Genomic DNA, 14,900 nt, shown 5'->3' on the forward strand with positions numbered 1-14,900 from the left:
TTATAGTTGTAAGTACAACCTTGCGTTTAATACTACTTTCAAATCTAATTTTTAGTCTACATAGAAACTTCATAATTCACCATTTTACTTCCCTACATTGGGGTCGGCTTCGACGGCCCATTGCAGGGCCACACCCCGGCCTGCTACCTGTATATCAAATATTGGATTCTTCCTTTACGCATTGACCCGCACTGTGATCAAGCCTATAGCTATATATCTATGGTTTTCTTTTGAGTTCGAATCAGATATACACAGGGATATTTTCGCCTAAACTTAAACCAAACCTCACATTTGTGTTGTTCGAAAGACTTTATCTGCAGGATAGTGATTACCATCAGATCATGCATGGATATTGCTAGTCATGCACTGCTCTGCACTGCGCTGTGATAGGATATTTACCAGGCTAAAGAGTGAACTGAAAAGCAAAAGTACACGTAACATATGTAAGCCACCGCGTTGCTGTGACGTCAGCGAAATGGCGAACGATTGTCGGAACTTACCGAAAGTTACAAACCATCGTCAATTTTAGCGAATATATTAGTCAAACAATAACATCGTCATTCGTATTATTAACCTTGGAGATATTTAATATCTCTTGTAACCATTCGGAAAGGTCTAGTTGCTCTAAGTTTCATTCAAGATGGAAAATCAAGACGATTCTGTCGTGACTGTAGGCATAGCCGATATGACCGAAGACTTACCGACGGGGGACGAGGTCACTTTGTCAACAAATACGACCATAACATCTGTCGCTCAAGTTTTTACGGCTACTCCTTCTTCGATTCTAACATCTGACGCATTAAATGTCCAGGTTCAAGATGCTCTGAAATCTCCAAAAATTATCGCAGTTGTACAACAAGGACTTGTGGAGGGTTTGAAATCACCTACTGTACCAACCTCCTCATCAGCGGCTGGCAAAAAGCAATACACATGGGACGAAACGTCGAATTTGGAAGTTCTTCCAATTCGATGCAGAAACATACCGGCTGAACTGTACAAATCAAAATTAGGATCTGGTACGAGAAAGATTGCGTTCTGGTCAATATTCTGAAAATTCAGTCCGTCCTTTTTCCCCCCATTAGAAAATTTATTGTTTATTTGATGTCAATGTAAAGATGTTACCAAATTGACACAGAAATTACAGTAAATCACAGTATGTTACTGTTACTAACTGTTAGGCTAACACTGCAAGTACTGTATAGGCTATAGAACTTGTACTGTAGGCCTAAGTTAACATTGCCTAGTCCAGCAGGCCAAGTGATACTGTTAGTGTTACACAAAAAAGTTCACATAGCACATCGTAATTATAGTTGAACCTAGCATTAAGATTAGCCTAACTGTAATATGTTCCCTTCAGTACTGCTTCTAACATTTTAGATTGAAATTAACACATTTAAATTAGAGGTGAGAACAGAGATATACAGTAAGGCTAAGCTGAACATTAATGTGCAACACCCAGTAGGCCATATATCTAATTTAGTGTATAATTGAGGTTTTAAGCTATCCTTAACAAGTAGCCTTTAAAGGATTTCCTGTTGTCAAACAATGCATATGTGGAACATCTTTTGAAGAGAAATATTCCACACTGTTTTGGAAAACATGATTTCAATATCTTGCCCCTAACTTGAGATATGTTAGAGCTGATTGTAACCTATTTTGACTGGCTAAATCTTATTTAAACTATGCCAAGATATTGGATCTCAGTAGATAAGCTTTGATTTTATCTTGGCAAATGCTCTTCAAAGCTTTATTTTGGCTATCATTATCTGCTTGTTGATTTATCCTTGAAACCTGATACATTTGCAATTTTTGCTTCTTAGTTCTCAGTAATTATTTCAAACACTTAAGTTATATGCCTATCAATTTTGCTGAATGTTACTTTCTTTTTCCCATATTAAATATTTTGTTGAATATGAGTAATAAGCATTTATATGTTTGAAAAAGTTACAGCCTTTTAGCAGAATTTCACGTAACAAACATGTCAAGGATCAAACAACATGAACCAAGACATTGAATGATCTGTTTGATTTTGCCCCTCAGGTGGAAAAGGAAGATGTATCAAGTATCAAGATCATTGGTACACGCCCTCAGAGTTTGAAGCACTTTGCGGAAGAGGTAACAGCAAGGACTGGAAAAGAAGTATACGGTATGGAGGGCGGACTTTAAATGCCTTGTTTGAGGAATGTATGCTGACGCCTCACGCCGCATCATGTACCTGTTCTTCCTGTTGTGATGATGATTCAATGGTAAGTAAACAGTGACACTTGCTAAAGATAAGACAATGTTTCCCATCAGTGAATGTCAGCACTATTTGCTGCAGAACTCAGTTTTGGTGAATGACAGAAGCAGAACTGCTGTACTTTTAATCAGTGCCATGGTGAAACCATGGAGCTCCTAGAAGGGTGGTTATGCAATGTCTGCTATATCAAATAGGTACTTTATGCTACAGTAGTAATGGTATAACCCATCCCCCTCTCCCCCTTCCCCTAAGGTGTCACTGAAGAAGACATTTCGTGGTGCTGAAGACTCACCTAACAATTAAGGAAATTCGCAGTAAGATGCTGCTGTGTTGCTTGGTTCAATAGTTTGCAGGGAACAAAGTTGCAAAATAATAAATGCAAAATGAATAAATAGTTATATTGCAAACTGTGGTAGTTTTCAATGTCACAGAAATCAGCTGGTGTGGGGGATGAGGGGGTTTCTACATTTGTTATTTTTTTTAAATAAAAAACGATATATGCAATTGTCACTCTTTCCTCACTGCAGTCCGGTCCAGTTAGGTTGTTTGTTCCTTACAAACGGAAGCGGCGATCACCGAGCAATATCGGACCTGCTGTGAAGAAGTCGGCCAAAGAAATGAAAGACAGTTAGTACCAAGTTAAACATTCAGATGCATTTTGGGTTGCATTAGTCACAATGGACTGTAAAATACTTTGACGGATAAAAGTCACACCTGAAAGCATTTTATATTAACCATATTTCTTCAAAAATAGCACCAGGGACAAAGTCACTGTACAGCAATGAATTACAAAATGCAGGTTGATGTGTTAGTAAAAATCTTCTTTGGATCTGACAACTCTAAACTATCATTATTAAAGGTATGCTGTATTGGCCCCAAATATGCTAGATATTCAAATATGGTCATTTTGGTCAAAATTCTTAAACTGTTTCTATTACAACCTTTGAGGAAATTTGCCTCACTGGGACATTCAGTCATCTTGTGTGTTCCTTAAAAATGTCTGAGAACAATTTGGAGAGTGAAGACCTCCAGGAAGGTACTTTTTGAAAACTTCTAGCAATTATGGTGTGCTATAATTTTGGGGCCTATACTGACTACCTTTAAAGTAGACCTTAGGATTAATAAGGTAGCTTAATGTTATTATGTACTTAACTTTCTGTATGGTGTTGCACCTGATGCTATAAAATAATTTCATCCTTTGTTTTACCATAATTAATAAATATTGTTCAAATCTTTGTTTGTTTCAATAGGTCCATCACCTGTTAATGATGCCTCAGTTTCAGATGGCCCTTCATTGGGGTTAGAGGAACAGCTAGGAGATGTACTATCCAAGGCCTCGTTGGACCTGGACCAGCAACACTGGTGGCCCTTAGAAGAAGTAAGTGGTCTGATCAGTCACATTCCATAATTACCCTCTTGGTTAATTTTTCAGATGGGAACAGTTTAGCGTTCAAAATTTTTGTGTGTAAAAGTAAGTTGGCTTGACGTTTCGATCCTAGCAGGAACTTCTTCAAAGTCCAAATGACAAGTAACAGTAACAGAAGGGACAAAAACACTCACAAAATACAGACAGGTTAATGAGCATGGTGTCCTACTAACATGATATTATCATTGCAACATCACACACAGTACAGGTTACACATCTAGGGCACTGTCTAATCTCACAACGCTGACAATTTTCTGACTGCTGCTATTAAACCACAAAAGGTTTCCTCAAAAATTGATTTAAAAACTTTGGCAGACTATGGGGAACTAGCAAGGTTTAGAACGATTAAACAGAGAATGTTGTCTTCTGCTACAGATGATCAACAGTGTTATCCATCAGGCCACCCAGTTAAAGTCAATGATACAGCAGGCCAAGGCACAGTTTCTAACCTCCAAGGCTGCCGCTCAGGCACAAGCCAAACTTCAAGCCGAAGTCGAGAAGAAAGAGGTACGTACGTTATCGCATGTTCACAGTTAGCTAAAGAGTAGTCTTAATATCTTGTAGGTCCAAAACCAAAGGCAAATTTCTAGTTCTAGTAACTGTGTCTGTTGCTTCAGTGCTAGATTTTGAGATATTCAGATTGAAGATTAGACTGAATGTCTGTAATGCTCCTTCAAGGTTTAATGATGTCTAATTGTCAATGTTTTATAATTTCTAATAACTCAGTCCAAATCTCGTTCGTTAAACTTGCATTAAGAAAAAAGTGATACCCTTGGATAGCATTCAAGACACGTTTTCCTTTTTGGTTTCCCAAAAAGGAAAACTATGTAGTCACTCTTACCGACTTTGCAAAATTGTGAGGGGGACTGCGGTTTGCAAAGTAGGCAATGATTATAAAAGGATATCAAAGCCGGTAATTACTATTACGGTTAGGTTTGTCCAACACAGCTGCATACAGAAATGTCGTACTCAAAGCCAAAGTGAATTTATCGAGTCACAAATCCCAAGTCTATGTATGCTTAGTTCTTCATTACCGCCCTTACTACCTTTCGGGAAACATTTCATACTGTAGTTCTGTTTAAGTTTTGTGGTGCAAAGTTCTGAGGAAATAGCATAGTAGTGTTTGTTGATCTATGTATTCCAGCCACAGTCAATCAATGAGTCTCATATTTTTGAAGAGTAATTTCTTAAAAAGTAAAAGTGATATGGAAGTCTGATATGGACTGATTGCAATTTAGTTTTCTTTGATGGTGTATACTTACTTATACGGTATCAACCGTTACCTGGTGGCTAAAGTCATCCTTTAGACAACAATGCTGTCCTGGTTTGCTCTAATGTCTGTTACTACGATGTAAGCTTCATAAAACAAATGATTTCCTGCTATAAGGGCCATTGGGTGGGCTTCGCTGTTATAGGGCAAACTTAGAGGGTGGATATGCAGCGATATCTAACTAGGCCTGAGATAACGTGACTGAAACTCCAATCTTTCACTTTGATGTTATGACAGGCTATTGCTCGTGCCCGGATGGAAGCACAGATCCAGTTGTCGAGGGCCCTGATAGAGGCCAAGACTGACAAGGATAATGCAGTGGCGGACGCCATAGCCCAAGCCACAGCAGATAAACTAGATGGAGTACAACACAACCCAGACACTGGCATCATTAAGGTAATTATGAGATATGTTTGAAAATATTACAGTCAACATATTTTATGATTAATTTTTTTTTTTTTAGGGTTAATTTGATTTTGTAAGGTGAAGCCTTTTGTTTCACCCATCTCCGCTCAATGTGTAGTCAATTAGTTATATGTATTATGTTTCCTGACTAGCAACTTCCGACAAGCAGAACTGAAAATGCTTGAAGCAAACAGAAAGCATTTTGTTGATGGTACCAACTTTGATATTTTGCTTAGCCTTTATTGCCCATTGTTTTTTCTTGAGCATTCAAACTCAATGAAATGCCTTTACAGCTGGAAAGTTTGGAGCAGTATTGAAATTGTTGTCATATCTAATCCTATTCCTTTCTGTTTTTTCGTTGATTCAGTCATGTCAGAATTGTAGCCGTGAAGCGTCCATGGAGTGTACAGACTGTCACCAAGTGAGTTACTGCAGTCCCTTCTGTCAGCGAAAAGACTGGCCGGACCACCAGAATAACTGTTGCTCAGAAGATGAGCAGACGGTTTCTGTGACAATTGTGACCACCGATGTTGGCAAGGTTTAACCGTGGTTCCTATATAGCATTGCCCTATCAAGGCCTTGTATTGTACACAGCTTTCATGATGATTGGGACTAATGCCGATGTTAGCAAGGTTTAACCGTGGTTCCTTTAAAGCATTGCCCTATCAAGGCCTTGTATTGTACACTGTTTCCATGATGATTGGGACTAATGCTGATGTTAGCAAGGGTTAACCGTGGTTCCTATATAGCATTGCCTATGATGGCCTTTTATTGTACAGATTCCATGATGATTGGGACTAATGCCGATGTTAGCAATGTTTAACCGTGGTTCCTATAAAGCATTGCCTATCAAGGCCTTGTATTGTACACAGTTTCCATGATGATTGGGACTAATGCCTATGTTAGCAAGGTTTAACCGTGGTTCCTATATAGCATTGCCTATCAAGGCCTTGTATTGTACACAGTTTCCATGATGATTGGGACTAATGCCGATATTAGCAAGGTTTAACCGTGGTTCCTATATAGCATTGCCTATCAAGGCCTTGTATTGTTCACAGTTTCCATGATGATTGGGACTAATGCCGATGTTAGCAAGGTTTAACTGTGGTTCCTATAAAGCATTGCCTATCAAGGCCTTGTATTGTACAGTTTCCTTGATGATTGGGACTAATGCCGATGTTAGCAAGGTTTAACCGTGGTTCCTATATAGCATTGCCCTATCAAGGCCTTGTATTGTACACAGTTTCCATGATGATTGGGACTAATACCTATGTTAGCAAGATTTAACCGTGGTTCCTATATAGCATTGCCTATCAAAGCCTAGTATCGTGCAGACAGTTTTGGTGATGTCCATCAATTCCTCACACTGTGCAGATTGGATTCGGTGACAATTGTGACTAACACAACAGTTTGTTTTGTACTGCTTGTCACAAATTAAACCTCACCTTGCCTGAATTTACTCCTCACTTCTGCTGTGATTTATAGTAACATCATAGAAATCTCATCAATTAATGGAAATGAGATGGCAATCCACCATCAGAGAAGTCCTGTCAAGTTCTTTTCCATTTTATCACATTTTAGGAATGATTGGCAGTTATTAGGTATGAATTGTTAAATTGTCAATGCTATTTCTTTGAGAATCAAATCCCACCACACTGACGTCAATGGGCTTGACTAGTCAAGTTTTTATTTATTTTGTAATAACAAAATAACAGCCAACACTTTTTAACTTTCAACAATTTTAACAAAGTAACAGTCAGCACAAAGTAACAGTCAACACAGCATTTTGTTTTAAATTATCTTTTTGCATGTTGTAAAGATGGTAAAGCAATTAATGTTGAAAGTTTCAATATATACAGTCTTGTATCAAGGTATAAAGGCCTTCTCATATGTCTTATGCAACAATTAACTCTGGTCACTGGTAACTTGTCACACCCATACACCCAAGTGTCCCCTGCGAGACTTTCCATGGGGTGCAGACATGCAAATATGTTACAAGTTACCTCGCAGGTAACTTATTACAGGTAACTTATTACAGGTAACTTATCACAAGTTACCTCACAGGTAACCCCTTATATAAACCCTGGGTGAAGAGAGGCAATGTAGATTAAATTGCCTTGGCCACAACAAAATGATCTGGCTAGGACTCGAACCTGCAATCCTTAGATCGCAGATTGTTTTAGTCATTTAACCATGATGGCCAGGAAATGTCAAGTTTTTGATTCATGTCTTCTAATATCTTGGTAAACAATGAAAGGCTTAATTTTATGTCACAGAGTAAATATCTTTATTAAATTGCAGTTTTTAATCAATAAACACACACCTGTACAAATGAATTTGTTCTTTCTCATTGTAATCATTACTTCTCGGTTTCACAAAGTCTAAGCACCACCTCTTTGAAGACTTGATTCACTCGGTCTGCAAGTTAAAGACTTAACAAGCTTTGTGTGACATATTGCCCCATCCAGATTGTACTATGACTCGAGTCACTGACACAAGTCTGCCCAATTACTGTTAGTGACTCGTTACAACTCTACCCCTTCCTCCTTAAATGTTTTACTAGCAAATGTATTTAGAATCATTGAGTTCAGTGTTTGGCACTTTGGCAAAGATCTACCCAAGACAGCTCAGACTCTTCTATAACTCTATTTATATATCTCGAGTGTCTCCAGCAAGTACTGATCAGTTCTGTAAGTGGGTTCTTCACTGATATAAATCAAGAATAAATACATAAACATGTACGCTGATGGTATCCTTGGCTCATTATCATACCAGTGTAATCTGGACAAGCAATTCAATCTTGAAAATGTCATCAGTCCTATCCCAAAAATTAGATTTTGTTCTTTAATTTTGTAAGAAACAAGACCTTAGAAGTGTTTCCTTATTCTTCTGGATTTCCCAAAACTACAATTTCCCAAAGCTACTGTTCTGTTGTCCAGCATTCCTCAGCAGAAATATTTGCTGATTCTTGTCCTTATATGAGTCTGGTTGGGTTTTTTTAAGAAGGGGATATTTTCAAGTTTGGAGGCATGTAATGAGTAACATACGCAAACTCTGCTATCGGCTGACTCAGGATTCTGCTTATAAAAGTGTTTTACATGTTGTCCTTCCCTGAAAATGCATCTGTCGTCTCCCTCTTCCTTTGGAGTTTGTTTACAAAACTCTCTACACGCAAGCAAGGACTCTTGTCTCTTGTCCATTCATCACACATCCCTCAATATACTATTGACCAAGTCGTCAGTTCTTCCAGATAGAAAACTTTGGAGCATCGTTAGCGAGTGCGCTGAAACCTGGATCTTCTTCCAGACATAGTACGTCACCCATCTGAGCTGCTGAAAGCTGAACAAACCAAGAGAAACGAAGACTGAAAAATACAACAAAATAACTTAAATTGGAAGAAGTTGCTTTGTGTCTGTATCAAACAACCTAGACTTTTTCCTTCTTTAGATGTGAATGTACATATGTCTTTTCCACATCTAGTGCCGGTTAACATCACACATTGAGTGCTGGCTATAACTTGATCCCTTCAAGTGTTGGCTATTTCATCACACCAAGTACTGGATAGCATCTGTCACTCACCGAGTGCTGGTTAACATCTCTTTCCCACATCTAGTGCTGGTTAACATCACACACTGAATACTGGCTATAACTTGATCCCTTTACGTGTTGGTTATTTTATCTAAACCAAGTGCAGGATTAGTATCTTTCACACACAGAGTGTCTCTTTCCCACATGTAGTGCTGGTTAACATCACACACTGAATGCTAGCTATAACTTGATCTCTTCAAGTGTTGGCTATTTCATCACACCAAGTACTAGATAGCATCTGTCACTCACCGAGTGCTGGCTAACATATCTTTCCCACATCTAGTGCTGGTTAACATCACACACTGAATACTGGCTATAACTTGATCCCAAGTGTTGGCTATTTCATCATTCCAAGTACTAGGTAGCATCTGTCACACACCGACTGCCCACTAAGATAGGATCTTTCATGCATCTAGTGCTGTTTAACATCACACACTGACTACTGGCTGTAACTTGATCCCTTCAAGTGTTGGATACTGTTAAACATAAATGTCACATCAAATGCAAAACACTTGACCTTGACGTGTCATTACAAAGTGTCACTTGACAAAAGTGCTTACCATGTTGGTATTCCTGCTCTCTCTGAAAGGCTTTGAATGCAAAGATTGTCCCTTCATAACGTAAGCAGATCCAGGTCGTGAGAAGTGAGCGACATCTGAGTTGGTAATAGGTACAGCAGGATCATGTTCTGTGACCTAAATGAAGAGGTAAAGACTTTTAATATGGGTTTTATCAGGAACATACCTTTTCCAAATAAATAACTTAAAATAATACATTAGAGGTAAGGACTTAGGGTTTATAATATTCAGGGACATACCTATTTCAAATAAGCAACTTTAAATTGGACAAATGTTGCATGTTGTGCTTTCCCACCTCTTGTATGGTTAGAAGAGCTGATCCACTGGCAAACTGTACATTGTTATTGATTGACAATTGTGTGCAGATTATACCATCCACTGACGCTGAATATGAAATGTGACAGTTTCAGCTATAAATGAAGAATAACGTTGAAGTTTCGAATATTTCAGGGAGAAAGAAAACACCCTAGTTGGGGTATTTTGTGACTTTACTGCAGATGGTTTTTGTGTACAGTACATAGTACCTTGACAGATTAGAGGCTGGGAAATGCTTCCATAATGTATCTGTCGGTATAATATACAGTTGTACAGTATATATTATGTATTATATATAATATAAAGTACATATTATATCTGCACTGATGACTGACAGTACCTTTCTGACAATGCCAAGTCTTATTAATTCTGTCTTGGGAGTTCTTGAACAACCCTCAGCAGCGAAAAATGGCCAAATTGTGTCCAGAGCTGAAGCAAAATCGGATGCTGTCCTTGAGAAAAGAGAAAAGAAAAGAGAATTGAACACATCGTTAGCTTTTGTATAATATTCGAATGAACTTTCTCTATTTTACATTTCCCTTGCCATCAATATCTTGAGAACTTAAACTTAAAAATCTCTACTTTTCATGTTCCTCTGAATTTTCTACAGTATCCAAGCCCATTCTCAATGTTACATAAATGTATCAAAGCTAGAATAAACTTTGCAATCGATATTTTGAAAATTTATTTAATAAAGATCTCTCTACCTTCCTTGAGAATCCTTGATTGTCAAGTTTGGTTTGTATTTCATTAATTTCATCAAAACCTTTCCGTGAGCCTGAAAAGCTGCACAATGGCATGCTGTCCAACCAGTCCCTGAGTTAGTTAAGTTGATATCTGCTCTGAGGACCAAACGAAGAGAAGTAGATAGTTATTAAAATATTAATATTAATGACACAATCTCAGATAAGTCTGTTATGTAAAGGAATCCCAAGTTCTCATCTTAAACTTGTAATAAATTCAATGTCTACATGTGCAGAAGAATAGGTTAATTTATAAGAGCATAAAAACACCACACTGGAGCTTAGAAGGTTACGTGGGGAATTGATCCAGGTTTTCAAGATTGTGTATGGTTTTGACAATAAATCCTTTACCAACTTTTTCTTGTTTGCTAACAGTAGTCGTACTAGAGGTCATTGTCTTAAACTCCAAAAGTCGCATAGTAGGATTAATATTCGGCATAACTTTTTTTCTAATAGGGTTGTGAATGAGTGAAATGGTTTGCCTGAGAAAGTTGTACTTGCAAGTAGTGACAATGGGTTTAGGAATGCTTTGGACAAGCACTTTAAGCATTGTAATCGGGTCTGAGTGTTTGTGTCTTCAGTTTTTTTTTTCCCTCTCTCTATAGGGTCCTTGATGGGGACTTAAGTGTCCCTCCTGATCCTTTTTTCTACTAAACTAAACTAAACTAAACTAACAAATGGAAAAGAGAACATAGACAAGTGCTGTAGCCTTGAGATACTGTAATTTTTCTTTTTTAACCAATAATATTGCATAAATATATGAGAAAACAATGGCCGGAGAAATGGAAAGTTCATCTGCTGATTGATCTGACAAATTATGTAACATAAAGTTTGAGGAAGGGGGACACAATTTTTTCTAGTTTCATGAACAATTGGAGCTCAAACTTCAGATAAACTTCAGGTTATATTCGTATACGTATTGTATATCAATAAAATAATTTTGCCAAAATATGTCTTTCATTTTTGTAGTTTAATGTGGTATTGTTGATCCAACAACATTGGTTTACCCATTTTGTAGCAATAGTTCTACAATAGAGCTGTAGCCCCAAAATGCTGCATTGCAGAGGGGTAAAAATCCTTCCTTTGAATATTCATTTACATCCACTCCACCATCGATTAGTGATCTCAATAGCTGTGAAATAAAGAAAATATATGGAAAAATTAATTGATACCAAACACTTCATGTTTAAAGGCATTGAAGACTTGCCCCAAACGGCGTGCCACACTCTGAAAAAGTTAACTTTCCGTTGCTTGCAAATGACGTTTCCTTCTTGTAGCAACAAAATGCAGACAGTAATGAAAATTGATACCTTGTTATCTTTTATCTAGACCTGAGATGTCCATCGCTGCTATGTACACTGTGTTGTGGGTATTGACCGTAGCTGTTTGTATTGACTGTACACTAGTGTCTAATTACCGATGGTAGCGAGCTGTGTGTATTTTCTGGGATCGATGATGATGTCTAACACTTCTGTTACACCTCATTCGAAACTAGGTCAGGTTACCGGCATGAGAGGTTTCTTTGTGCGCGAGTCTTCACACCCTTTCAACTAGTACTCATTCTAACATTAACAGTAGGAACAGTGTCTCTGTTTTGAACTGCAACTCTCAAAATATGGTACGAAGCATTTGCAATATGTAAAGTGCGTACACTACAGAGAGTTTTATCTTTTTCATTTTACTTTTGTGTGTCATGTGAACAGTACTGTAGTAGTAGTAGTTTTCATATTTAAATATATTTGTTTTCTCTTAAAATAGAACTGAAGATACAATATCTTCAGTTTAGAAAAACTACCAGGAATGTAGGCTAGCTTATTAAAGTAAAGTTGATTTGATGTAGGATTACACTTTAGGTCTACCTGGCTACTTCTAAATTCTAGGTCTATAGCCTTGAGCCTTAGGCTATCCTTGTGAAGTTGTGTACCTGTAGTCACTAACAGTATATGCTATACCCTCAACCATAATAACCTATTGTAGTAGTAGTAAGTTGAGTCTCGTCTATCCGACATGCTCAGTGATTAACCTCCGCCACTTATCACGATCTTGCGCAAGGTTTATTGCTTCCTCGAAATTGTTAATGTTTTTAACGTCCTTAAATTGCAACTTTATTTCTTCAAGCAAGGTAGTCACGGGCCTTACTGGTTAAGCAGTATGTTTAACCTATGCCTAGGCCTAATGTAATGTCTAAGTTAGTCTAAGGTAGTTGTTGGCAGATAACTGGCCCCACAGTAACTCCCAATGTGGGCTACTGTACCTGTTACTTGTTAGGCAAGGTAGAATAGACATGTTGTGCACAGTACAGTGTCACAGTAGCCCACAGTGTTCTATAATTAGCTAGTGTAAGTGTAAAGCAGTGTTAGGTCTACTTGTGTTAGGCCTGACTAACCTCAAAGTTTCCACTGGAAGCAACGGTTGCGATATCCATATTTCATGTGTTTTTTTATAAGGTTAATTGGCTGATGATGACTTAGATACAATGATCTAGAAGGTAGGGAACTAATAAGAAAGCAAAGCGAGGTTTGTTTTCGTTGCACATGCTGGTCAAGTGTACATCGAAGTTCCAGTAACCTAGATAGCGTCCGCTGATATTGTTGTCAAGGTAGAGTTAGGTGACATATGTGCCACCCTTTCAATCATGTATATAACATCTTTTTTGTAACAGTATATTGTATGTTATTTGCATCTATCGTTGTAACTTTATACTTGAAATATACATTAAGTATTACTTATAAGTATTATAAATTGTAATCTCAATATAATAATGTGAACAATATATACTATTTTAAAGCTGTAGCTTTTGCAAGACCAATTTAATGCAGTAGGTGGAACAGAAGTAAAACTACCTTAGTAGTAGTAGTAAGTTGAGTCTCGTCTATCCGACATGCTCAGTGATTAACCTCCGCCACGTATCACGATCTTGCGCAAGGTTTATTGCTTCTTCGAAATTGTTAATATTAATGTCCTTGAATTGCGATTTTATTTTTCCAAGCAATGTAGTCACGGGCCTTCCAACTGGTTTAGCAGATTAGGTCCAGTGGCAGGTTTGTCAACTCTGCGTATATGGCAAGCCATATGTGCAATAATTCGATAAACCGAATTTTTCAATTTTATTCATTTTTTTGCAATTTCAAACCTTTGAAACTTTTGCCACATATCATCATTCTTGGTCTGAGAATTATGTACACATATTTGAGTAACATACGTTATGCTTCTAGGAACTTAATCTTACATTAAATTAAAAGTAATTGCCAGAAGCATAAAATTATTACACATCTAAGGCCTTATAATAAAGCCTTAAGTCAATTTAAGGTAATATAACGATTTTTTTGGGTGATCATGAAAATGTCTTGTATCTAAAGAGACTATTAATATTAAAAAATGTGAAAAAGTAAGAGGGCCTGATGTTTCGATCCTAGCAGGATCTTCTTCGGAGGCTGAAACATAAATAGTCACAGTTCAAGCATTTTTAACCTTATTCGTCACCATAGGCGTAGGAGCCCAATTTGATTGGGGGGGGGGGGGTTAATGTGCATATCATATAGGCATGCATCTGTTATTACATCGCATGCCAATAACATACAATCATTTGCCGTGTTATTACCCTTCCATATTGGTTATAATTATTGGGGAAGTTGTTACAATAATAATGATAATAATAATAATATAAGTTTAACCATTGAAAACCACAATGCAAATTATTTTTCTTTCAGTAGGTGCCCAAAAAATTCTCAGCATATTGCCCCAATTTTCACAAAAATATTTGGTTGGGGGCTGCAGCCACTAGCCCCCCCCCCCCCCCGCCGCCTCCTACGCCTATGTTCTTCACGTGAAATGTGATAATCGCCATCAAATGTGAAATACGATGGCGTAATAACATATTGTATACACCGATGAAAGGTTCTTTCAGAAAGTTATAACCACAAATATAATCATCGAAGCTACCCTACTGCATGGTTCCATGCGAATTACACGGCTGCAGGGTGTGCAATGAACATGAACAACGAAGTTATAGGTAGAAAGGGGAAAAAATGGGAATTTTTGATGTAACTACACATTTTGTCGGAGACAGCAGAACATTATAAGTTTTCCGTATGACGCAAACGTTGATGAAATAGCTTGCATAAAAAGTCCGGATCAAATGACTGAAATTATTTTCGTATATTAATTTACTTTATAGCATTAAAACCAACCATCTGGAGATATATTGGGAAAGTATTGATAATTTATAAAATATATTCCGTTCCCATGTACGGCGTAATCTAAGCAAACTCATCAAAGGTTTGGATGACTAATTCAAAAATAAAATAAACACAAATAAACACACATTAAGTAACTA

At 37.5% G+C, this 14,900-nt stretch overlaps 2 protein-coding genes across 5 annotated transcripts; one reads left to right on the top strand and one right to left on the bottom strand.

Annotated features, from left to right (window-relative positions):
• The first annotated feature begins 453 nt into the window (after positions 1-453).
• Positions 454-7,676, top strand: LOC139970470 (deformed epidermal autoregulatory factor 1 homolog). Of its 4 annotated transcripts, none has more exons than XM_071976230.1 (8): positions 454-1,016; positions 2,041-2,246; positions 2,767-2,866; positions 3,490-3,617; positions 4,041-4,172; positions 5,173-5,331; positions 5,708-5,878; positions 6,251-7,676. In XM_071976230.1, the coding sequence occupies exons 1-8, from the start codon at positions 641-643 to the stop codon at positions 6,254-6,256; spliced, it is 1,278 nt and encodes a 425-aa protein (XP_071832331.1). In that variant the 5' UTR covers positions 454-640; the 3' UTR covers positions 6,257-7,676. The 4 variants fall into 4 exon arrangements, 3 of the variants coding, with proteins under 3 accessions (XP_071832331.1, XP_071832336.1, XP_071832318.1); XM_071976235.1 differs by having other exon boundaries at positions 6,344-7,676; XR_011794156.1 differs by having other exon boundaries at positions 455-1,016; positions 5,708-6,473; positions 6,566-7,676.
• LOC139970488 (ankyrin repeat and SAM domain-containing protein 6-like) lies at positions 6,302-13,175 on the bottom strand. The gene is made up of 6 exons (XM_071976247.1): positions 12,951-13,175; positions 11,572-11,696; positions 10,529-10,663; positions 10,162-10,273; positions 9,489-9,623; positions 6,302-8,679 (listed from the first exon to the last, which is right to left on the bottom strand). The coding sequence occupies exons 1-6, from the start codon at positions 12,987-12,989 to the stop codon at positions 8,578-8,580; spliced, it is 648 nt and encodes a 215-aa protein (XP_071832348.1). The 5' UTR covers positions 12,990-13,175; the 3' UTR covers positions 6,302-8,577.
• Positions 13,176-14,900: the final 1,725 nt, after the last annotated feature.

Source organism: Apostichopus japonicus, chromosome 1 (assembly GCF_037975245.1).
Source record: "Apostichopus japonicus isolate 1M-3 chromosome 1, ASM3797524v1, whole genome shotgun sequence".
Classification (NCBI taxonomy): domain Eukaryota; kingdom Metazoa; phylum Echinodermata; class Holothuroidea; order Aspidochirotida; family Stichopodidae; genus Apostichopus; species Apostichopus japonicus.